This window comes from Zalophus californianus, chromosome 12 (assembly GCF_009762305.2).
Source record: "Zalophus californianus isolate mZalCal1 chromosome 12, mZalCal1.pri.v2, whole genome shotgun sequence".
Taxonomy (NCBI): domain Eukaryota; kingdom Metazoa; phylum Chordata; class Mammalia; order Carnivora; family Otariidae; genus Zalophus; species Zalophus californianus.
In genome coordinates this window covers 47,014,586-47,040,713 of record NC_045606.1, presented here as the reverse complement: position 1 = coordinate 47,040,713, position 26,128 = coordinate 47,014,586, and the positions used below count along the sequence as shown (strand labels likewise).

At 36.7% G+C, this 26,128-nt stretch overlaps 1 protein-coding gene across 9 annotated transcripts in view; it reads left to right on the top strand.

The window, feature by feature from the left end:
- DGKB (diacylglycerol kinase beta) overlaps window positions 1-26,128 on the top strand; it is a 714,841-nt gene that overhangs the window by 41,821 nt on the left and 646,892 nt on the right. For 8 of the 9 annotated variants that reach the window (XM_027574763.2, XM_027574760.2, XM_027574759.2 and 5 more), the window contains exon 2: window positions 24,612-24,871. In XM_027574763.2, the coding sequence (XP_027430564.1) occupies window positions 24,802-24,871 (70 nt within the window). In that variant the 5' untranslated portion in view covers window positions 24,612-24,801. Of the gene's footprint in view, window positions 1-5,012; window positions 5,127-24,611; window positions 24,872-26,128 lie in introns of those variants that run through there. The other variant, XM_027574757.2, reaches the window with a different exon arrangement.

Genomic DNA, 26,128 nt, shown 5'->3' with positions numbered 1-26,128 from the left:
AATAGTTGTTACCTGTTTTCCTCTTTATTAATAAAAAGTTGCTTTTCCTTTTTAAAAAAGATTTTATTTATTTTATTTTAGAGAGAGAGAGAGTGTGAGAGCAAGCTGGGGGAGGGGCTAAGAGAGGGAGAGAGAATTGCAAGCAGACTCCAGGATGAGGGCAGAGCCACACATGGGGCTCGATCTCAGGACCCTGAGATCATGACATGAGTGGAAACGAAGAGTCAGGTGTTTAACTGAGTGAGCCACCCAGGAACCCCTGCTTTTACTTTCTAAACCATATCACACATTTCTTAAATATGTATTATGCTAAAAGTCAAACATTTTAAAGATTTATGTATTTATTTGAGAGAGAGAGAGCATGAGTGGAGGGGCAGAGGGAGAGGGAGAGAGATTCCCAAACCGAATCTTTGCTGAGTGCGGAGCTTGACTTGGGGGCTCGATCTCAGGGCCCTAGATTGTGATCTGAACTGAAACCAAGAGTCAGAGGCATAACCAACTGCACCACGTAGGTGCCCCTGAAAATCAAATATTTGAATACATATTTTTATATTATAGAATCTACTTAATCACACATTGCCTTTTTGGAAAGTATAACTGAGCAGAAGTAACTTTGTCTATTTTATAAGATACCTCAGTGTCTGAGAAATATATAAAAAATATAAATAGTGGACAACCCAATCAATTTATATGATTCATGTACTCAGTATAATGGTCAAAGAATTTCAGTGGTCTAGATTCATTACACACATATGCCAGCTACCTAAAATAAAATGGGTTTGTGTGAAATCATCCTGAATTTGAATTCCAAAGTTTGAATTTCCCCTACAATGATGTCTTTTATCACTGCTACTAATCATTTTCTTGACAGGATATAGGTAAATGTAGGGATATAATTTGTCCATTCACTGTTTATGAAGGAAGTACATCGCATCATTTTAAATTCCCAGAAAAATGCATGACCTCAATATCTGGAATCATATAACCTTTAAAGATAGTCACAAAAGTCATGACTTTTCTCTCCCAAGTCTGCACACATGTTCATGCAATTTTCCACATAATAACAGAGTGCTCAAGGAGCCCCTGACATTGTACATAAACAATTTAATATCCTGAGGGGGGCGCGGGGAACTCAAGGAAGAAGATTGTTTTACACAATCATGTAAATGTAAATAATTTATAGCTGTGCCATTTAAAAGTATAAAACTGATAAATAACTAAATGTAAAAGCATCTAATTAAAATTTTCTCGGCATGAATATTCTGTCACTGAACTATATTCATCTTTTACCACTTGCATGCCATCCAGTTTTACGGTGTGGTGAGAATGGAATATCTGTCTTTGGCAAATGACACCAAAATACCATTTTAAATCATTTCCTTTTTCTTCCCAGCTTATCTCAGTTTTTGTCTGCCTTTCACAGAATAATTTACTGAGAACCAGTTTATTAGGCATCATGTACAAATATGAAAAAGTAAACAGTGAGGGACAGATGTAGATCTATATGATTGTCATCAAATTTCAAATTTTGTCCAAGGAGCACTTTTGTTACGAGAGGCAATGAATTATCCAGAACAAATGACATTTGTCCTTTGAAAGACAATGCTTACTCCTTTATAGATTTGAAATGTAGAATGCTTTTAAATAAGTGCTATGTGTTATAAAAATTCACAATATTTAAGGAGACAAATGATAGTTTATATTTTAAGTATATATTACTCCATCTTTTTTAGTCAAAGAAGGTGTTTAACAGGGCACCTGGGTGGCTCAGTTGGTTGGGCATCTCCCTTTGGCTCGGGTCGTGATCCCGGGGTCCTGGGATGGAGTCCTGCTTCGGGCTCCTTGCTCTGCGGGGAGCCTGCTTCTCCCTCTCCTCCCCACTTGTGCTCTCTCTCACTATCTCTGTCTCTCTCTCAGATAAATAAACAAAATCTAAAAAAAAAAAAAAAAAAAGAAGGTGTTTAACAAAGAAAACACCCGGCACATTATTGTTAAAATATATCATTTTAAGTATGAAATGTAGAGCTGATTTTTCCATTATTTCTATAGCTAATGATATTGTTTCTTGTCATTTTGTTTGTGACAGAGAAACTAAGTAAATAGATGTTATCCAGTTATTTCTTATTTCTTGGTGTAATTTTCTGGTTATATGACTGCTTATTTAAATCACTTAAGGGGCGCCTGGGTGGCTCAGTCATCTGCCTTCGGCTCAGGTCATGATCCCAGGGTCCTGGTATTGAGCCCCGAGTCAGGCTCCCTGCTCAGTGGGGAGTCTACTTCTCCCTCTCCGTCTGCCCCCTCCCCTGCTCATGCTCACTCTCTCTCGCTCTCTCACTCCCTCGCTCTGTCTCTCCCTCACTCTCTCTCAAATAAAGAAATAAAACCTTAAAAAAAAAAATCACCTAAGTTTTTGCTACTAGGCCTTGGTTACAACTTTGGCTACATGATGTGTCTAATCAGTTGCTCTTAGTTTACTGTAAGTGACATTATAAGGTAGTTGGAATCCTTGGATCTAACAAAACTGTTGTAAGAGGTACATTTATTCATTCCCAGTGTTTACATTTAGTCAGGAAAGGAGGTGAGGGGAGAAAGGGAAATATTTATTAAACAACTGTGTAACTAATGATCTAAAGTAAATGTTGCTTCAAAAAAATATGACCGTAATCTTCAGTTGTTTGGTAGGAGGAGAATGGATAGGAAATTCGTAAACTCTTAAAACAATAATGAAAAAAAAAACCCTGAAAATATGTCTTTCCTACCATTCTTCTCTACTGGTCACCTTGTTATCTACTCTTATATATTATGAAGATTAAAAGAAATGGTGCCATGTACTTTAGCTCTCTTGGCTCACCTTTTGAAGTCAAGCTTTCCTATCTTCTTTCCTTCTTCCTTAAACAGTCTGTTCCTGATTCTGAATAAATATATATTTAAGGAAGTAATGACAATATGTTATATTTTCATATATGACTGAGGAATCACAACTCAGTACCAAGACTAATAATGAGACTCTACTCGACTCTGCCTGGGCTTCCCCTTACTTTCTTTCCTTGATATTCAGATCCCTCCTCCAAGTACAACCCTTTGTGCACAGATTATGGTTTCTGTTCTTGACATCCACCCACAACCTGTACTCTCTGCCTGGCTCGTTTCCTGATTGCTGATCAGTGTTTCTGCTGCCTGGAATGCCATCTCTCATGTTTTCTCTCTCCCAGTGAACACATAACTCAAGGTCTGACTTGACTGTACACCTCTTTGTAGCTTTCCCTCATCTTCCCAGTTAGAATCACACTTGCACCTCTGTGCGTCTGAAGCCCTCTGTTAGTCACCAAGCTGCCTCATAGAAAGGTGGATGTATTTCAGTCCATTGTTCCAAATAGTCTGAGATCACTGAGCTCTAAGTCCCCAGGCTAATCATGTTTATTTTCCCCCAAAACTAGACAGTGACATGTACTTGTCACTTGATGACTGTTTGATTTGAATATCTGTGCCTTATTCTACTCTGGCTAGTTTTTATCAAAAATAAAAACTCGTCTATTTTGTCTCTATCTCTTGGTCAATTAACTGAGTTTCCTACTCCTATCACTTGGCTTTCTGCTATTCTAGTGGTTCTTTCTCTTCCCCTGACTCCTTGATCTGTTGCCACCTGACACCATGAGAACTTAATATCCCTCATGGTGCTCTGCTACATAATGATAATACACATCTTGCAGGCCAAGTAATTATATTTCCTGCAAAGCTGCCACCTCCCTTAAATCTTATTTGTGTTTCACAGAGCAGGATCTGAATTTAATGTAGAGTTTATTGTCCTCTCTTACATGCATCTTCCATTGTTTTTATTTATATTCCTCTGGATATCTCTACATATATTCTGTTTTTATTTTTCTCAGAAGAAAATACATTCATATCCTAAAATGAATATGAGAAGAGTATAATCATGCTGATTCTTTGGCATTATATTACTGCTGGTCTTCAAAGTCCTTTTAATTGTAGTCATTTTTGAACACAGAGATCTGCTGTGGGCAATCTGGCAGTGGCAATTAGACCCAAGAACATAACCATACTGAAATGCTGGTTATTTCCAGTGAAGCAGCATCTTATTGAGACAATTGGAAACAAATGATAAATGCTAACACATGGTTTCTGGGTATGTTTTTAAAGTGTTGTAGGTCAGTTTTGGCCAATATTCACATACTCATTCCTCACCTTAGTCTTGAATATTTGTTTGCATTACATTGAAAAATACTGTTATAGGTGACTGAGTCTTACTAATAGCTGAGAACTAGTATCCCTTGAGTATTAATTCTGATAGGTTACAGGTCAAGTAAAACATTATCCATGTAGTAGAAGATTCATTTACTTTGGATGTTTATATTTTCTAGACTTTCTTCTCTTGAGATACTTAGAATTTCAAGTAGTATTTAAAAGTGTACAGTAAGTTATAAAAATTAGTATGTTTAAACAAGGTAAAATTTTAAATTCTGACAACAAAGATACCATCAACAACTGAAATATGCTTAAAGCCATTAATTTGTATATGAAAGAGAAAAAGGAAAATAACCCCATAAATACATGGAAAAAGGATATCAACGGGCAATGTACTGAAAAGGATATCTTGAATGGCCAAGGTATATGTGAAAAGGTGCTCTTTGTCCTAGAATCTAAAATATGTAAGTTAAAACAAAAATAAGGTAGCATCTTAAAACCACTGTATTAGTTTTCTACACCTCCTTAACAAATCACCACAGATTTTGTAGTTTTAAACAACATTTATTGCGGCACCTGGGCAGCTCAGACCATTAAGCATCTGCCTTAGGTTCAGGTCATGATCCCAGAATCCTGGGATCAAGCTCTGCATCGGGCTCCCTGCTCTGCGGAGAGCCTGCTTCTCCCTCTCCCTCTGCCTGCTGCTCCCCCTGCTTGTGCTCTCTCTCTCTCTCTCTGTCAAATAAATAAATAAAATCTTAAAAAAAAACCCAACAACATTCATTTATTGTATCTTATTTTCTGTAGGTAAGGAATCTGGGTGTGGCTTAGCCTGATTCTCTGCTCAAGGTCTCACAAAGCTGAAATCAAGATGTCTGCAGAGCTAGCTGTGTTCCTGTCTGAAGGCTTGACTAGGGAAGGAGGTACTTTGGCAGGGTTTATTTCCCTGAGACTGTAGAATTCATGGAAGCTTGCTTCTTCAAATCTGGGAATGGGGAAAGGCAGGATGGAAGAGACATTTTGCTGCTTCAAGTCTCTGACATCTAGACCCACTTTTTATAAAATTTTAATTCCCAAAAGTTGACATACAGTGTTTTATTAGTTTCAGGTATATAATCCAGTGATTCGGCACTTCCATACATCACCAGGTATTCATTGCTACAAAAGCACTCCTTAATCCCCATCACCTATTTTACCCATTCCCCCTCCCACACACCCACTTTTAAAGAATTTGCTCCTCTGACTAGATCAAGTCTACCAGGGTGATCTTACTTTGATAGACTTAAAGTCAGCTAATTAGGAACTTTCATTATCTGCAAAATGTCTGTACGTTTGCCATATAATGTAATCTAATCAAAGGAGTGACCATTGCCATGTTCTCCGGGTTAAAAGCAAGTCACTGGTCTCACCCACATTCAGGGGGAAAGGATTACCTAAGATTGTGACTCATTGGGCTTCACCCAAAGAGTGTGTCTTCCACATTCATCTTATGGGCAAAAGCTTAAGAAACTGACTAAAATAACTATATTATGAAGAAGAATTTGGTAGCATAGAGCAAAGAGTATCTAAAATCCAGCAATTCTATGTATAGTTATGTGCCCAACAAACATGCAAAAATGTCAATTGCATTATTTTTAATAATGAGAAATTATATATAAAACCCAAGTTCCATGAATGAAAGACTAGTTGAATAAATTTGGGGTATTCATACAATGAAAACTTTTACTCCATAGCAGTGACAATGAATGATTCAGAGCCACATATGCTAATATGTATACATCTGAAAAAAATTGAGTGAAAAATGGAAGTTGCGGAAAAAAAGATAGGCGGTATGATACAAATTATATAAAGTTTCAAAACATAAAGTAGTACTATGCAGTGTTCATAATACATATATATATATTGCACATGGAGTAAAAGAATAAAGGAAGCATAGAAATAAATAGCAGTGTTAACATCTAGACCCTAAAAAGTGTGTGTATGTATGAGTCAAAAAAATATATGCTTACCAATCAGAAGAAGATCAGTTGTAACTGTATACTTTTATATTTTCACTTCAATGGGAATATATTTTTTTTCAAAGGATAGGTTGGGATCTTTATGTTATGTTCAACTGAGACAGTTTTCAAATTTTAATATGGGATTTTTCAACTCATGGAAATAAACCTCAGGTGGGTAATAAGGATGATTTTATAAATTGAAAGTTGTTTACTTACGAGTTCCCAAATAAAAAGTATCTTGAATGCTATCAGATTTTATATTTTATTGAGGCATTATTTTTATCATTAAAATGGGTAAAAATGTGTGCTTCAGAGATTCAAGTGCACACTACAGGTTGAGCAAGATGTTAATTACTAATACATATATTTTTTAAATTAGTATATTTGTTATGGATGGGAGAGTCCGTGTTGTGTGAATGGAGGTCTTGGTTCTTAGGTTCCCCATGAAAAGATTTACATGAGGATCCCTGCTGGAATAAAGACAGCCAGAAGGAAAGTACAAGCACAAAGCAGTTTATTAAAGTGGAAAGTATTCTCTCAAAGTGGGAGAGTGAGCCCCTAGGTTGTTTTGGGATTGCATATTTGTTGGGTCTTTCTGGGCTGGGAGCAGCTGTGACGTACAGTGGGGTGGATTCTAATGGAAGGGGATTGCTCCCACAGGTTGGGACTGGGAATTTTTGACTCCACAAGGTTTGTACCAGAATCAGCATGGCAGCCTTTCTCCTTGGGGGGGTTTAACCCCAATGCAAATGTATTATAATGAGTCTAGGGATGACCCTGGGGCAGAGGTAGAAGAGGAGAATGCGTGCTCTGCACCTGTGGCTCTTTGTCTGTTAGCCCCGAAGTCTTGGAAGCCACAAGGCCAGGATGTTTTGCCCCTGAGCTTCTAATGTGTAACTGATCTATCACTGTCTTTGCCTCCATCTAGTGTCTCTATCATTCACCCCTCAAGGACTTGGGACTCTGTGTCAAGGACGTTCCTTCCACTGCCCACATATAGCTTCTACCTACTATATTGATATACTGAATACCATTACTATACTATAAAACAATATTTTTATATGTTATCTATTAAAGTTTGTTTTTATTGTTTATGCCTTATTCTCAGGTTAAAAAAATATATTTTAGAGTACACAGGAACTGCTCTTCAAAAGAATAGAAGGGGAGTTATATAAAAATGTCATCTAATCAACATCAAATAGGGTATCAATATTTAGAAACAAAAATAAAGACAACAATTTAAGTATGGAAAGAAACTGAGCTTTCAGAAAACATTGCATTCAAAAAAATCTTTTGGTAAATGTCTGAGATTTTAAAGAGCTTAATCATTTATGACGGAGGAAGGCAAAATGCTCAATTGGTCTTGGACGAAATGTGTCCATATGTGTTTTTGTGTGGATGTTTGTGTGTGTGTATGCATGTGTGCATGTGTGTGTTTATTTGTGTTGGGAGTCAACTGTGTCTGTTGGTCAATGGAAATGCGGGTTTGCATAATCAAATTTTCAATTCTTAATCCCTTTCTGATGTGTCATAGACACATATTTATAACAAATATCTTCAGATTAAAACTGTACACCTAAGTGGAAGGGATATATATCCTGTCTCTGAAAGAACCTTGAAGAAAGAATTTGTTAATTCAAAGTAGATCTCACAGGGTGATTGAGGCTCTCCCTGGATTTCCAAGAGCTGCTAAATTTAGGCCATTCTAACCATGAGAGGCCGAGGCGTGCTATTTCTTTGCTGATCTCCAAACAGCTGCTGCTCTCACCAATCTTTTCTGATGTAGACCTGATTTAAAATATTACAGCCTTGTTTCACACCTTGAATTCTTCTTAAGAAGAGTAATTTAATTTCAGTACCTTTTTTTAGAAACCTACATTAAAACCTTTGTAATATTGCTTAATTTGTCAACATTTCTGTTTTGTCTTGTTTTTTTCTTTAAGGATGTCCTGCAGGCTCTCTTGAATGCATTACACTCCATTATGCTGCTACCCAGCAATTATTCCAATTGAGAATTTGATTCCTTTTTTATCCTAATTTGGTTATAAAAACTTTTAAATGTTGTTGTTTCTATAGGTCAAGTAACAAACACAGTAGACTAATTTCATTAGTTAATTTGTTCTTTTGTAATTCTATGGATAATCTTCTATGGGATAAGAATAAAACTTAATTTGTAAAAAAAGAGATTATTTTTTTCAGTTCAATCAAGGGTTATAATAAACATGGTGCCTTAAACAACTGATTTAGTCCTCTTAAGATCATTTGTGTTGTCATTTCTTCCAAAAGGTGAATAGAATATAAAGAGGTTAAATAATGTTCAAAGTTTAAGTGCATAGACAATTCTAAAGTTACTGTAGGGACGCCTGGGTGGCTCAGTTGGTCAAGCGTCTGCCTTTGGCTCAAGTTATGATCCCAGGGTCCTGGGACTGAGTCTCACACTGGGCTCCTTGCTCAGCGGGAAGTCTGCTTCTCCTTCTGCCTGCCACTCACCCTGCTTGTGCACTCACATGCGCTCTCTCTCTCTCTATGACAACTAACTAAATAAAATATTTTAAAAAATAAAATAAAGTTACTGTAACAAAATGTCATGCATTTAACTAGTTTAGAGTTTATGATGAATTATTATATGTTTAACTATGCTTAGATGTTATAGGCAATAAAGAACTATTACAGGATGCCAAATGTGGGAGTCACTTATGCAGATGGACTTTTAGAAAGAGTACTTTGATTGCAGTGCTGATAATGGAATAAAGAGGGCATCCTGTTAATGAGTGAGGGGAGATGTGATAAAGGTTTTTAGTAATACAATGACCAGAGGGATGGACACAGTGTATATTTGCTTGTCGAATGTCATGTGAAATTTCAAATAATCACCATTTTTTACATAAGTTTTGGAGAAGAACAGTTATATTCCAAAAGTTTCTCAAGCTCACTTCTAAAAGTTTCTACAGTTTATGGTTAAAATATCACTAATCCTGAATCCTTGGTAATTTTTTTTTTTTTTTTTTTTAAGAGGAGAGAAGGGGCAGAGAGAGAATCTTAATCAGGCTCCACGCCCAGCACAGAACCCAACGCAGGGCTCAGTCTCACAACCCTGAGATCATGACCTGAGCTAAAATCAAGAGTCAGACACTTAACTGACTGAGGCACCCAAATGCCCTAGAGCTCTTGATAATTTTAAAACAGAAAAGTTTCATATTTTCTCATGCAGGGAACAGTATCATTTTATATTTCCATGTTAGCAACAACAACAACAACAACAAAGAAATCAAATGAGGAAATGACATTGTTTTTCTGTGGTGTCTTTGGTGAACCATGATGTACATGGAAAGTTGAAGATAGTGGGTTTTTTAAGAAGAAAGCAAAACTCTATGACCAAGATATATATTTTCCTTTTGCTGACATCTCTTTCTGTGTCTGTAAATTGAATACAGCTCTCTGGTTTTATACTGTGGATTTACTTCAAGCAGTGCTTGTTTCTCAGAGTAGACATCAAATTTCATTTGGTAAAAAGGTCCCCAGCGTACTGCAATAATGATTTTCCTTAGGCAGTTGCGTACTCTAACTTGAAGTTGAATAACAGCATTAGAGTCGATTATTTTCTAGGGATTAAAGGTTTGAAAGATATTAGTTCCTTACCAGCAATCATCAAATTCCAGGAAGTGCCTGAGACTGAATTTATTATTTTTTTAATTAATAGAAAAAAATTGTAAACACATGCATTCTTAATACAAAGTCTGAATGTATTTTATCAGAGGCTCTTTGGCAAAGAGCTAGAGAATTATTTTAGGGAATTTCTGCTTTTTTGAGTTGGGCATGAGAAACAGTAATGATAAATTTATCAACTTGTAAATATTACCATTCTAGGAAATACATTTCTGTTGAAAAAGTCCCAGGTCAAATAGATTGGAAAAATAAACAGAAACACTCAATGGCATTTTTCTTTAATCAGTATTCCATATCTGGGGGTTACCTTTTATCCTTTCACATTTTCTCTTTCTCATGTGGGATTATGTTTGTATTTAGAAAATCTTTGTAAAAAACACAAACAGGCCTTGTTCCCTGATAAAACATAACAAAACAATGGCCCACAAAATGGATCTTTTCTCTTTCTGGCACCAAGATCTTTATCTTTTTCTAAAAGTATTCCACTGGGTTCTTATTTTTTATTCCATGACTCTCAATCTTTCATCAATCCATCACTGTAAAGTCCAAAGTTAGAAGAAAACCTATGTTAAATATTTATACTCACCTCCCAAAGACTTTATTCCTCACTTCAGAGGGAGATGGAAAATTCATAGCAATATGGACCAGACCATGTAATGTAGGAAGGGCAAATTAAGAGTTACATGCACACACACACAACTCATTCAGCATATGTAAAAATGTAATAGTAATAACAGTAAAATAATATTTTTGGTCCTTTTTATTCGTGGCAAATATTGTCCTAAGTTACTTGTTCTTTTTACTCTTGTATAACAAACCACAAAATACTCAGTGCTGTAACACAAACATTTTACTGGGCTCGTGGATTCAGGAGTCAGCCTTTAGAATGGGCATACTGGGTTGGGTTGTCTCTGTTGGTGTCTATTTGATGCCTCATCTAGAAAGACTTCTAGCTTGGAGAAGGGGCTATTTGACAGCTTGGGCTAGAATGTGAAGGCATCTTCACTCACATATTTGGGGGTTGATGCTTGTTGTTGACTGACACTTCAGCTGGGCTGTTGGCTGGTGCACATATACATGAAGTCTCCAAGTGGTCTCTTCACATGGGCCAGTTGGGACTTTCTTAGAATATGTTGGTTAGCTTCCAAGAGCAAGTGTCTTAAGAAAGAAAGCAAAACTGAATTGTGTGATAGTTTTATGATCTAGCTACATAAGTCATACGGCATTACTTCTGCTGTAATCTCTTGGTTAAAAGGTAGCCACAAAGGTACTCACAAGTACAAGAGGAGGAAAAATAGGCATTTGTTGAAGTGAAGGGGGAGAGCAAAGTTCTTGTCTCACAGAGTTGAAGAATGAATCTTGTGGACAAAGGAGAGTGAGTAAAGTGATAGAGTTTTATTAAGCAATGATACAGAAAAACTCTCTGGAGTGAGAGGGACCACTGCAGGGTTGCCAACGTGGGTCTTCATCTTTATTTTGGACTGACCAGGGAGCTTGTGGCCTTATCATTCTTGTGATGTCTTGGTTTGAGTAAGGACTGGTGATAACATCTTTAATGGCTTACTTCTTCTTTGGGGTCTGGTCATTCTTCATGGTCACAATGTGACTGCCGTAAAAAGACCCCACCTCTGACACCCAGGGCAGGGTGGTCTGGTTTGTTCCCTTATTTCTGGTTTCCTCACACCTCAGCATTTCTGGGATTTCTCTGAGTCTGCTCCCTATTTCTGATACCTATTTCTCCCTACCTAGCCCCACCTGTCTCTTATTCAATGAGACCCTTCAGATGTATATCGGTGGGTCATATACGCGGGGATGATTGCCAACTTGTATCCTGGGGTGGGTGGTAAGAGATAAAGGAAGTTTCCAAAGGAATTTTTATATGTTAAAGTAGACTTACAGGATCCTGGGGGTTGGGTTAAGATTGACTTTTGCCCTTAGCAAAGTGTCAATATCCAGGCAGTTGAGTCCCTAGAGGAAGGTCACTCTGCCTGCCTCAAGGACTTGTCAATGGACTGCAAGTAGTAAGGAAATTTAATAATGTTTCTTCTGCCTTTGTTTCCCACATCAGAAGGGGTGCAACAGGGTTCCACAATGGCATGTGAGATGAAGCAATATAGTTGTGGTCATGGTTGGAAAGTAGAATCTTAGCTGAGCACTTTGCATTTAGTATTTCATATTGAGAGAGGTTCTGCCTCTGTACACGATCACCATTTTTACCTAACCCTCCAGTCTCTATTCTAAAGGGTATTCTCCTTAAAACCAGGTCTAAAAAGACAGAATTGAAAATTCAATTCAAGTAATTTTCTTAAAAAGAAAAAAATAAAATGATAATCCAACTTTGAAATCATGACTGCAAAATACAGACAATACAAAGCTTGATATATTTCCCTGTTTTGTATCACCAAAGATTTCCCTTGAATTCTTTCTTTTAGATTTTTATGTGTCAGCAGAGTCCAAAAATAACACAATTACGAATCTTATATTAAACCACCCACATAGTCTTCTGAAAGGTTTGTAGACTTCCAGTCTATTTCCCCTAAATGCATACTGCATGTATGTTCACATTCTATACTACAAATATATCTTAAATCCTTACTTACAAAAGCAAGGAAAGAATAATTTTTATTGAGAAGCTTTTATTTCTTATGTATTATGCACATGTTATTTCATTAACTGCTAATACCTCTGGGAAGTGGGTGGTATTATCGACTTTTCATGAGAAAGGAACTGAAACTCAAGTTAAATGGTTCACTGTACATAGGGAAGACAGCTCAGAATTTGAATGAGAATACAGATCTATCTGATTCAAAAGTGGTAGGTTAAGACTATGATTAATTGTCCTTTAGATGCTTTAGCCTATAAATTAATAATATAAAAACAGGCTGTTTTAGTTCAAATTTATGAATAGCAATATCCCATTGGCTTTTAACTCTGTCTGCTGTTCTTACTACATGCTTTCAGTGAGCTCGCTTTACTGACATTTGTATTTATTTATTCTTATTTTTTGGTAAGATTTTATCTTTAAGTAATCTTTATACTTAATGTGGGGCTCAAACTTACAACCCTGAGATTAAGAGTCGCATGCTCTACCGCCTGAGCCAGTCAGGTGCCCTACATTTGTATTTATTTTTTTCTTACCTTCCCACTCTTATTTCTCCCTTCCCCCATCATTGCCTAACTAAACCATCTGCTAATTACTAAGGTTTATATATCATTGAGAAAAGAGAAGTTATCAGCCAGAAATCTTCCATTTTCTAAGCACCAAATCTACAAAACTACTTGCATCTGTTCTCATTGTTAAGATTAATTTTGGCCCTCACATATTTTCTGGAACTTATCTCTCTTGCTAACAAGGGCTTTTAAAGGCCTTATAAGGATTTTGAAATACTGATCACTTCCACTCTCCTAAACTTGAACCATTCTCACTATAAACCTTTCTCTTCAATTTTAAAATTTGTTCCAGTGATTCCTACAAACAAACAAACAAACAAAAAAAGCAAGCAAAATTCCTTGATTCCACATTCTTTTTGGATAGCTACTTTTAGCTTTCCACTCCTCCTCACAATCACAGTTCTCTGAGAGTTGATGGTATTCACAGCCCTCCCAAATTCAGTTCTACTCTGCAACCCGTTCCAACTTGACTTGCCTAGCCTCAGGGAAATTGTTTTGCTAAGGTCCCCAGTGACCATCATGTTGCCATGGGATGTTTCATTCCTCATCTCATTTAACTGCCCAGCAACTTTTGATAAGTGCCCTCTACCCTTTCCTTGAAGGATTCTTTTCTTCTTCTTTTGTTGTCTTTCTGACATCATACTATATTTTGGGGGGTCTTTTTCTATTTCTAATCTCTAAATATGGGAACTCTTTGGAGCTTTGTCCTGGGCCTTCTTTCTCACACCATACTCATTCCCCACATGTGCTTAATATTTCATATTTGCCCCTTCAGATTCCCCTTTTACCCTCTTCCATTTTGTTTGGTGCCTCCTAAGGCTGTTTCATACAGATGAAATCACTGGTTGTCTTTGCCCTCTGACTTATGATTGGGTTTGGTTAATGTGAGGCACTAGAAAAGATTGGAGAGTTGGAAGAGTACAGGGTTAGGGAAGTCATTTTCCCCCCAACTCCTCCCCAGCGAAGTCCTTTGAAAATGGGTGAATCCTGCTACCTAAGACCATGGCTCCTATCAGGTGACCCTGTATATATAGCTACTCTGAGGTTTCTTACCTGCAACATCCCCAGTGCTTTCAGGCTTAGGATCAATAAGTTCCCAACTTTTGCTAGACCAGTATACTGGACCAGCCTTTAATAACTCCCTGATCCCTGTCCACACTTTCTCAATAATCCTTTTATTAAGCTCCTACTTACCAATTTTAAATGTACTATCTGTTTCCTACTAGGAATCCTGACACATGGGGTCCTTCATAAGGAAACAAACACTAAAATGCAGTTAGAGATACAGAGGCTTACCAGGAAATTTTTCCTGTGAAAGATAAAGGGAGAAAAAGCAGTATTGGGCAGAGACAGCCTTCAAACAATGATGCAGATTTGATACCTGAGAAAAGAAAGTAGGTGTGGGGGATGCTGAGTTCATCAGGAAGAGCTTTACATCATAATGCAGGTCTAACAAAATCTCAGCCAGTCCAATGGGTCGTTCTGAAGCAGATACGGAACATTACAGGAGTCCTCCATTGGACAAAATCGGCATGGTCCTAGTATATCCATCATCTTTAGTCTTTGACCTCTGCCTGTGAAGACTGTGACCGTGGTTCAAAGCTGAATGTATTCTGAAAGCTCTAAGAGTAGAGGCTGTCAGCTACTATATACAGTCTTTGCAGCTGAAAGCATGTTCTTTCTACAATCAGAGCTTAGAGACATAGCTTTATGGCTGCTACATCAGGCAAACATATGAATGCCTGTATCATAAAAAATACTATCTATTCCAGACAACTCTCAACATCTGACCTCTGTCTCTCTTTTATTAACCCTAGGCTTATCTCACTAGCTACTAGTTCTGTCCATTTAGATAACCCTTCTGCAAATTTAACACATCCCCAAACAAAATACTAATCTGCCTCTTCTCTTCACACCTGATACTATTCCAGTAAATAGTAATTCTTTATACTACACCTTCTCTGTATGCTGTGCTCAAGCCAAAACTATAGGAGTCATTCTTGATCCCCTCATTCTACACAAAATATATCCCATTCATTGTAAAATCCTGCTTCTAAAATATATATTGAGTTTGCCCTTTTACTTCATCTTTACTGCCATTTCATAGTGGAAACCACTGCCAGCTCTATGTAGTACCGCAACAGCCTCCTAATTTGTCTTTCCATTTCCATTCTTGTCACCTTCCCATCCATTGATTAGAATGGACTTCTTAAAATATAAGTGGATCATGTTTATCTCCTGCTCAGAATATGTCAATGGCTTCATAAGCCAGTTATGATCAATCTTCAATTATGGCCTTTAAGAATCTGCATGATGTAGTTCTTATCTGTTTTTTCCAATCTAACCTTGTGCCCCATTCCCTCTTGCTCACCAGGCTCCAATCACATTTGCTTTCTTAGAAGATCTACTTTTTTTTTAAAATTCTCACTTCTAGGTTTCTGCTCATGTTTTTCCTCTCACTCAAATTTTTAACTGTTACTCAACTTTAATCATTCAATTTAAATGAAACTTTGTCTATGAGTTGCTCTTTGAATCTGTAAATTAGGACACTGTTGTACTCTTTCACAGAATTCCGTTGCCTTTGATTTATTTGTGTACTTGGTTTGTTTAATGTAGATCTTTCCCCCAAACAAGATCCAATAACTCAGATATTATATCTGTTTTGCTTGTAACTATATCCCCAGCACCTGGCATAGTGCCTAGCATGTTCTTTTCATGAATAAATGAACAAATAATTATAAATTACAAGATAGCATTAATATTCCATTTAGTTTCATCCTAATTTTCTTTCAGAAATTCTAATTGATATTTTGGCTCCCATCCTTTTTCCTATGATTTCTCTATTGGTTACCTAATAATTTAGGGTTTATGATCCTTCAGACCCAGTAAATATTTTCACTCATCATAATACCTTACATTTGTATACATATAGTTTTCAGTACCTTAATGTGTATTAACTTTTTTCAATGATTGGAGTCACGATGTGTTGACTTTTAATAATTATTTAAAAATCTATGCTTAATGTGATTAACAAATAATGAATCCAGTCCATCAGACTCATTCATCTAGATACTGCCTGTAACTTCTTCATAGGAGATTGATTTCCTTCCCTAATTGTGGAGAATGTGTTTTAGTCCAGGTACAATAGGCCAAAGAGCCTTCTCCAATTCCTCCAACATAGTTATTTCATGCCAACAACTAAGCAAAACGGCACATTCATTGACTAGATGAGAATGCCAGCATTAGATTGCTTTCCAGCAGCCAGCAAAGTGGATCCTTCCTGGCTTTCATTTTATGCCCCTGAAGAAACCCCTTGCTTGGGAACAGGAAATCTTTGAATGTACCATAGGGAATCTCTATTGTCATTCTCTTTCCACACGTTTATAAAGAGGCAGAGATGATAAGAAAGTGTCGCTATCATTCCCATCTCCTTCTGAGGCATGAAGACTAGCTGTGCCTCTCGATTTAAAAGTTGCATGTAATCATGCAACTTTTCTCTTTACACAGAGTTGTGATATGTTCAACTAGTTTAAAATATTTGAATTGGAAAACTCCATTTGCACTCCACCCTTATTTGTTCTTACTTGACTACATGTCACATCACATCATGAGAGTTGGCACTACCAGGATTATAAAACCAAAGGCTTCCACTAGAAGGATTAGAAGGAAGTTTTATTCAGAGTGTATTAGTGTTGGAATAAACCAAATCCAAGAACCAAAGAAAATTTACTTTGGGTCCTTTAGGGCTTCCATTACCCTTTAAATACCTCTAATAAAAATGCAAATTGTGTTAGATTAATTCAGAGAAGCTCTTCTTGATATAAAAAGCTATGGCTTGTGTTGACAAGCTCATACTAAATAAAAGAAAGCTATGTAATGTTTTTGTCAGAAAACATTTTAATTTATTTAAATTAATTTTAATTTAAAATTTAATTTAATTTAATTTAATTTAATTTAATTTTAATTTTAAGATAGTCCTGATGCTCATGTGTTACTATAGTTGGTTAACATATTAATGAAAGCATCGCTTGGAAGTGTTGCTCATTTATATGGAGTTAGTTGGGATGCCTGGATTATTCAGTCAGTTAAGCGTCTGCCTTTGGCTCAGGTCATGATCGCAGAGTCCTAGGATCAAGTCCCACGTCGGTCTCCTTGCTCAGCAAGGAACCTGCTTCTCCCTCTGCCTCCCGCTCCCCCTGCTTGTGCTCTCTCTCTCTCTGGCAAATAAATAAATAAACTCATTAAAAAAAAATAGGGAGTTAGCGTGGAGCACTGGGTGTTATGCACAAACAATGAATCATGGAACACTACATCAAAAACTAATGATGTAATGTATGGTGATTAACATAACAATAAAAATTAAAAAATATATGGAGTTATGTTTAACAAAAAAACAAAAAGAAAATATTCAAAAACTATGTAAAATAAAGGTTTTTTTTAAGATTTATTTGAGAGAGAGAAAAAGACAGAAGAGCAGGGGCAGGGGCAGAGAGAGAGAAAAATCTCAGGTAGACTCCCTGCTGAGCTCAGAGCTCAGACAAAGGGCTCAATCTCACAACCCTGATATCATGACCTGAGCCAAAACCAAGAGTCCGATGCCCCTTAAGTCTTTTTTTTTAACAGCTGAAGTTTTGTACCTCTAACTAGAACTTCTTTTGTTTATGTCTGTTGAGTTGAACAAAATAGGTGGCCCCTAGGAAGAAGGAAACATGTAATGACTGCTGTTCCTAACTCCTTTCTGCACCATTTTATTTATTTGAGAGAGAGAGAGCAAGAGATAGTGGGGGAGAGGGGCAGAGAGAAGGAGATGTAGGCTCCCTGCTGAGCAGGAAGCCCCACATGGGGCTTGATTCCAGGACCCCAAGATTATGACCTGAGCCGAAGGTAGATGCTTAAGCGACTGAGTCACCTAGGTGCCCCTACTCAGGTTTTCCTTTACAAAAAAAAAAAAAAAAGCATAAAAGTGAATTCATACTAGAATTATTTATTTACCAACTACTATATACCAAGCATTCTTTTAAACTCTAGGAAAATAGCAGTGAAAAGACAATAATCCCCGCCCTCATGGGACTTAGTCTTAGAGCACAGGAGAGGATGTGGTGACATAAAATCTAATACACATGTTGGGGAGAAAGAATGTCCTGTTCCCTCCAAGGTCCTTTTAGCTGGACTAAGAATCCAATTGACATGAGACAGATTAACAGGAGAAAATCAAATTTAAAAGCGTATGTACAGAGAACCTACACAGATAGTGAAATTCCAAAGACAGGCAAAATGAGGTGTATATATCATACTGAACTAAGGAGAAGGGTATAGGGCTTTGGGATTTAAGTGGAAAGGGATGCAATTCACAGGGTGATAAGAATAAGAGCAGATGTTGGGTAATTAGATGTTTGCCCAGCCATAAAGATGGGTCACTCAGACAAAATTTATCTCTGCTAATAACCCTTATTCTGGGAAAGAACCCCAGTCCAGATTCTTCTATGTAGTTATCTGAGGAGCAAAAATTTCTCTTGATCCTGTAGAGTCTCTATTGACTTCATCTCAGAATAATCTTTATGCCAAAGTGGCCCATCTTGAGGTGGCCTACCCTAGGCCCCTACACATACATCTGGAGGAATGCCCTAGGTCCCTCACATACATCTGGATGAAAATCGAGGGGAAATGCAATAAGTATTTTTACTTCCTTTGTCCTTTTTCTGGACTTCTATCAGGGCTCAAAACCATTCATGCTACCCCTAATTTGTAGCATGAGGAAACAAGTATTAAATAGTATAAGTTAAATATTTGATAAGATATGCAAAACAAATAAAAGCATGATGGAGGGATGGTGTGTATGAATGTGCAATTTTAAATTGAATGACCAGGTATCACTTTACTGTGAAGATAGGATTCATGTAGAGGTCTGAAAGATGTCAGTTAACCCATCATTTTCAATTTGAATTTTAAATTGGAGTTACTTAAGTAATCCAGGAATTTTAATAAATTTCAGAGCAAGTAGCAAGGTAGAAAGCTATATTTAATTAACTAATTTATTATTATTCTCATATATTAATTAACTTTTTATTGATAATTTATAAGACAGGACTCTGGAATCACCTTAGTTCATGACTATCCATGGACTCAAGAAATAGGGCACATTAAGGAAAGGAGGGAGCTCAGGGGGCCAGTTAAGAAGCAACTGCAACAATACAAGTGAGATAAAGAAACAAAATAAAGACATTGGCATTTTTCCATATTGATATTTTTCCAAAATGATTAGATTTCTGGTCTTTTTTGTTGTTCATCCATTGTTTATGACTGCCTTCAGAATAATTCCCCAGACTTTATTTAGCATTGAAATTCCTTCAAAAAATGGCCTTTTGCTGGTTCCAATAAAACTTTATTCACAAAAATAGGTGGTGGGCCAAATTTTTCTGCAGTTAGCTGTTTGCTTACCTGGTCTACTTTATGGGATTCTGCTATTCTTAGCACATGCCTTCCATTCTAAAAGTTATCTCAAAAGTATAAAAAACTGCTGCATTTGTAGCCAAAATGTTAACATTCCAGGTAGGAAGTTTCAGGAAGAGAAAAAAAAAGGTTAAAAGAGCACTTGCCAAATAGAACCTTTCTATATACCTTACCCAACATCTATTAACATCTCATTGATCACTCCATTATGGAAATAACCCGAGGAATGTAGTTCTTCCTTTTTTTTTTTTTTAAGATTTTTTATTTATTTGACAGGATGAGAGAGAGCGCGCAGGATTGCGTGTGCATAAACGGGGAGCAGGAGATGGAGAAGCAGGCTCCCTACTGGGCAGGGAGCCCTATGTGGGGCTCAGTCCCAAGACCCTGGGATTCTAACCTGAGCCGAAGGCCGAACTTAACTGAGCCACCCAGCTGCCCAAGAATGTAGTTCTTTAGATGGATATATTTTCATTCAATAAGATTAGAGTTCTGTTACCAAGGAAGCAAGGGAGAGTGGAGATTGTTTAGGTTTCTAGCAGTGTCTGTCGTGTTTTACCAGATTCTAATCATCCGGTGTCAGTTTCTTTATTTTTTGAAATCAGAGACTATTGGCTCCTCACAAAGTTATTTTGTGAAGATGGAATAATCTAACACACAAATACTGTGAGGAGAGTGCCATGCATACTCTCAGTAAGCTCTCAGTAAAGCTGACACATTGTTGTAATTAGCATTATTTTCATTTTTTTGGTATCTTTTGATTTTTGCTGTATTTCTAGTGTCTAGAATGCTTTCTGGCACACACACGGGATAAATCAACGTATTCTGAATGAATAAATGAACTTCCATTATGATTGGTTAAGATTTGGGGGTTGTAGGCAACAGAAATTGATTCTGGCCCACTTAACTCTTAATTGAAAGAATGTTATTTGCTTCTAGAAGTGACAAGATAGCTGGATAGTCAGGCTCAGGCATCGACAGGCATCCAATTATTTCTGTAATCATTTAGGTACAACTATTTTCATCCCGTCCTTGAATAACTCCATCCAACATTTAAAGCCCCATGAGACACTCTCATGTGCCAAATGGTACTGAATCATCTCTCTCTCTTTGGATAGGAAAGGATAAGACACCTTGTTTTATAGTCTCATCAAAGCTGCATGTAACCGGGGGAAGCAAATAATTAAGATGAAATCAGTGAGAAGGATGAAATCAGCTGGAAGACACTGGGTGGAAAACAGAAATGTCCATCACATGTTCCCATTCCTTTTGGTTTGCGTTATTTCCACAAAGTCATGGTTGTGATTTAAGAGCATTCCCTGGGAGGAAAAAGAGACCTAGCAATTTGGCCTCTGTTAACACATCAGTATCTTCATTTTTTCCAATTAAAAGTGAACTGTCATTTTGTAAAACTGAGTGCAGGGACTCTGAATGGATGAGACCAACAAGAATCTTTTTTAAAGATAAAGATGACACGATGTGACAGTAAGGTCCTGGGGTTGATATTGAAGACCAAAAAACAGATGCTGAAGAAAGGTTATGCACTAATGCCAAATATAGGTACTTGGCTTGAGATAATGACATCTGCATAAATAAGCTTTCCAGTCATACAATTTCATAAACTTAAGTCATTGTTGCTAAATATTTCATTTTCTATAATGATCACAATGCCAGTCTGGTTTTAGCAATTGATTACTCTCTCTAATAAAAAGTTGAGACCAGATGGTTTTTCATTTTGTTTGCCTTTATAGATGTAGCAGTGAATGTAGGTCCATGACAACCCAGAGATTTATTTTTAAGCATGATTCATAGTAGTTTTTCTACTATCATTATGCAAGTCTGTCAGACATTTGGAATTGCTTTAATTTGGTAAATTTTATTGGGATTTTTACAAATTGTAAAATTAAAATTATTCTCTTCATTTTATTGCTAGAAAAAATCCTCAATTTATATGACTCCCAGAATTCATTTGCCTGATTTCAAATATATGCGCTACTACTGAAGGCCATTCCAAACCGTTGCTGGAAATCTACTATGCTAGCCGATTGTATGTGCAGGGAGCTATAGAGCTTGCTTAGCTCCTTTAATGATTTGGTTTAGATTTTTACATAGTAATTGTTTAGATATTACAAGATTAATAAGTTCAGATTGATAAAAATGACACCCTTGTTTGCTCTGGAAATGTGGAACTTATAAAATTGAACAGCAAAGAAAAATCTACTTTTATGAAATAGGCTTTATAAAATTTTCTTCTTTTTGTATTTTAGTCATTTATTTCTGTGATCTGACATTAGGAAATATATATAAAAATGCCATTAAAGAGTGCATGAACCATTAAAAATTAAGTATTACACAAACTAAAATAACTTTGGAATGCATTATTTAGAAATTAAAAATTCTTTTTATTTTTTATTTAAATTCAATTAACTAACATATAGTGTATTATTAGTTTCCAAAGTAGAGTTCAGTGATTCATCAGTCTTGTATAATACCCAGTGCTTATTACATCACATGCCCTCCTTAATGTCCATCACCCAGTTAGCCCATCTCCCCACCCCCACCCCCACTCCAGCAACCCTCGGTTTGTTTCCTATGATTAAGAGTCTCTTATGGTTTATTGCCCTCTCTGATTTTGTCTTCTTTTATTTTTCCCTCCCTTCCCCTATGATCCTCTGTTTTATTTCTTAAATTTCACATATGAGTAAGATCATATAGTAATTGTCTTTCTCTGATTGACTTATTTCACTTAGTATAATACCCTCTAGTTCCATCCACATTATTGCAAATGGAAAGATTTCATTTTTTTTGATGGCTGAGTATATTCCATTTTATCTATCTATATATATACACATACATACATGCCACCTCTTCTTTATCCATTCATCTGTTGATGGACATCAGGGCTCTTTCCACAGTTTGGCAATTATGGACATTGCTACTATAAATATTGGGGTGCAGGTGCCCCTTCAGATCACTACATTTGTATCTTTGGGGTCAATACCTACTAGTGCAATTGCTGGGTCATAGTAGCTCTATTTTCAACTTTTTGGGGAACCTCTATACTATTGTCCAGAGTGGCTGCACCAGCTTGCATTCCCACCAACAGTGTAGGAGGGTTCCCCTTTCTCCACATCTTTGCCAACATCTGTCGTTTCCTGACTTGTTAATTTTAGCCATTCTGACTGGTGTGAGGTGGTATCTTGATTGTGGTTTTGATTTGTATTTCCCTGATGCCGAGTGATGTTAAGCATTTTTTTATATGTCTGTTGGGTGTTTGTATGTCTTGTCTGGAGAAATGTCTTTCCTGTTTTCTGCCCGTTTCTTGATTGGATTATTTGTTTTTTGGGTGTTGAGTTTGATAAGATCTTTATAGATTTTGGATACTAGCCCTTTATCTGATATGTCATTTGCAAATATCTTCTCCCATTCTGTCGGTTGTCTTTTGGTTTTGTCTTTGTTTTTGTCGACTGTTTCCTTTGCTGTGCAAAAGCTTTTTATCCTGATGGAAGTTTCACTAGTTCATTTTTGCCCTTGCTTCCCTTGTCTTTGGCGATGTGTCTAGGAAGAAGTTGCTCTGGCTGAGGTCAAAGAGGTAGCTACCTGTGTTCTCTAGGATGCTGATGGATTCTTGTCTCACATTTAGGTCTTTCATCCATTTTGGGTCTATTTTTGCGGATGGTGTAAGGAAATGGTCCAGTTTCATTCTTCTGCACATGGCTGTCCAATTTTCCCAACACCATTTGTTGAAGAGACTGTCTTTTTTCCATTGGATATTCTTTCCTGCTTTGTCAAAGATTAGTCGACCATAGAGTTGAAGGTCCATTTCTGGGCTCTCTATTTCTTCCCACTGATCTATGTGTCTGTTTTTGTGCCAGTACCACACATCTTGATGATTACAGCTTTGTAATATAGCTTGAGGTCTGGAATTATGATACCACCAACTTTGGTTTTCAATTTCAGTGTTCCTTTGGCTATTTGGGGTCTCTTCTTGTTCCACACAAATTTTAGGATTATTTGTTCCAGCTCCAGGGAAAACATTGATGCTATTTTAATGGGGATTGCATTGAATGTATAGATTACTCTAGGTAGCACAGACATTTTAACAATATTTGTTCTGAAATGGAAGGAAAACTTCCAAACTCTTTCCATAAGGCCAGCATTACCTTGATCCCAAAATCAGCAAAAAGGAGAATTACAGACCCATATCCCTGGTGAACATGGGTGCAAATTTTCACCAAGATACTAGCCAATGGGATCCAACAGTACATTAAAAGGATTATTCAGCCTGACCAAGTGGGATTTATTCCTGGCTGCAAGGGTGGTTCAACATCCGCAAATCAATCAATGTGATAGAACACATTAATAAAAGGAGAGAGAAGAACCATATGATCCTTTCAATAGGAGGAGAAAAAGAATTTGACAAAGTATAGTGTCCTTTCTTGATTAAAACTCTTCACAGTGTAGGGATATAGGGAACATACCTCAATATTTTAAAAGCCATATATGAAAAGCAAATATCATTCTCAGTGGGGAAAAACTGAGAGCTTTTCCCCTAAGGCCAGGAACATGACAGGGATGTCCACTAACACCACTACTGTTCAACATAGTACTAGAAGTCCTAGCCCCAGCAATCAGACAACAGAAAGAAATGAAAAACATCTGAATTGACAAAGAAGATGTCAAACTCTCACTCTTTGCAGATGACATGATACTCTATGTGGAAAACCCAAAAGACTCCACACAAAACTTGCTAGAGCTCAAACAGGAATTCAGCAAAGTGTCAGGATATAAAATCAATGCACAGAAATCAGCTGCATTTCTATACACTAACAATGAGAGAGAAGAAAGAGAAATTAAGGCATCAATCCCATATATAATTGCAGCAAAAATCATAAAATACCTAGGAATAAACCTAACCAAAGAGGCAAAGGATCTGTACTCAGAAAATTATAGAACACTCATGAAAGCAATTGAGGAAGACACAAATGGAAAAATGTTCCATGCTCATGGATTGGAAGAACTAATGTTGTTAGAAATTAAAAATTCTTAACATTGTATAGTTTGTCAACTTTTTCTTTGTGCAATAATGCTGATCTTTTTATTTTTATGTTTCTTTTTCTGCAGGTCTTTAATAGATTATTGAAACTACATACTCGCATCCACAGTGGCTTCATGTTGACAGATTTCATATTTTGAAAGCTTGAGATATTTTATAATGAAACATGCCATGTGGAAATTTTGAAGCATAGAATTCTGACAAACACCTGAATAAAGAATTCCTCACCTGGTATGTAAGAGACTTCTCACTACCACCATGACAAACCAGGAGAAGTGGGCTCACCTTAGTCCCTCAGAATTTTCCCAACTTCAGAAATATGCTGAGTGTAAGTATTCATATTGATAATATGACTTGATTTGGCATTTGTGTTAAACAAGATACTGATTATTTATAAGAACAGATTATACATCCTGTTCAGCATCGAAATCGATGTAGGTATGTCTTTTGTGTTTGCAAGTAAGTCTACTTGAGACTACCTTTTGGCATGAGAAAAAGGAAAAGGCAAAAAGCTAAATTAAATCAAGTATAAAATCTAGAAAAAAAGGAACTAGGGTGTTAGATGCAAAACTAAAACTGAAACATTCCAGGTGTAACAGAAGTAAAGCAAAAGATAAGACAATTTGGGTGAAAGGAAATTGGTGATACTGCAACTGAGAAGGACAAACAGAAGTAAGGGGGAAAAGTGAGAGTTTGTTACTGTTGCTTCTTATATTTTCTGTTTGTTAGCATAACATAGGAAAAGGACTTGTAGTTGGGAGGCATAGATACATTGTGGAGTCGGAATTAGAGGTTGTTAGAGAGAAGGTATCAGGACTTTAAGCCAACTTTTTCAAATGTGTATATTTATACAAAAGATAGGCCATGGCAATTCAATTTATAGTAGGCTATTTTTAAATATTAAGTTTCTTTACACATAAACAGTAAGATTTTATCTATAAAGAATTTTATTTTTAACATGGATTTTCAGGAATATATCTGTTTCATGAAATGAGTTTCAACTATAAATATGAATAACACCTGGGTCAAGGTGTTAAAGAGAGAAAAGGGGGTACCTAAAAAGTCTGAGGCACCAAAAGGTTGGGAAGATGATGAGTAGAGAAAAAAATAACACGTAGAGAACGTAGAAGATTGAAGAGAGTGGGGGAATAACATGGTGCCTGGAAGAAGAGAATGAAAGAAGCTTTAGAAAGAGGACAACAACTGATGGCATGCAAGAATGGAAGACGAAAAATTGAAGCAGCTGGGATGCTTATGCAGAGAGGAGGTGTGGCATACAGGAGTAGAGGAATGGATGGAGTAAGACTATGAAGGAGAGGCAGAGAGAAGAAGAATTTGAAATAATAAGTAATAGATACGTTGATGATAGTGAATAATAACATACATTTATGGGGTACAGATAAGTCAGGAACATTAATAAACAAGTGTTTATGCATATTATCTGAAAAGGCCAACTTCACAGGTTTTCTAGAATCTTCCTCACTTGTGGGCTGAAGTGTTCTGGGTGAGGTTGTGAGGGTGCTGCCGGGTGTTTGCAATGAATATGCAAAGCCATAAGAACATGTGTATGTTCTTAGTCAATAAC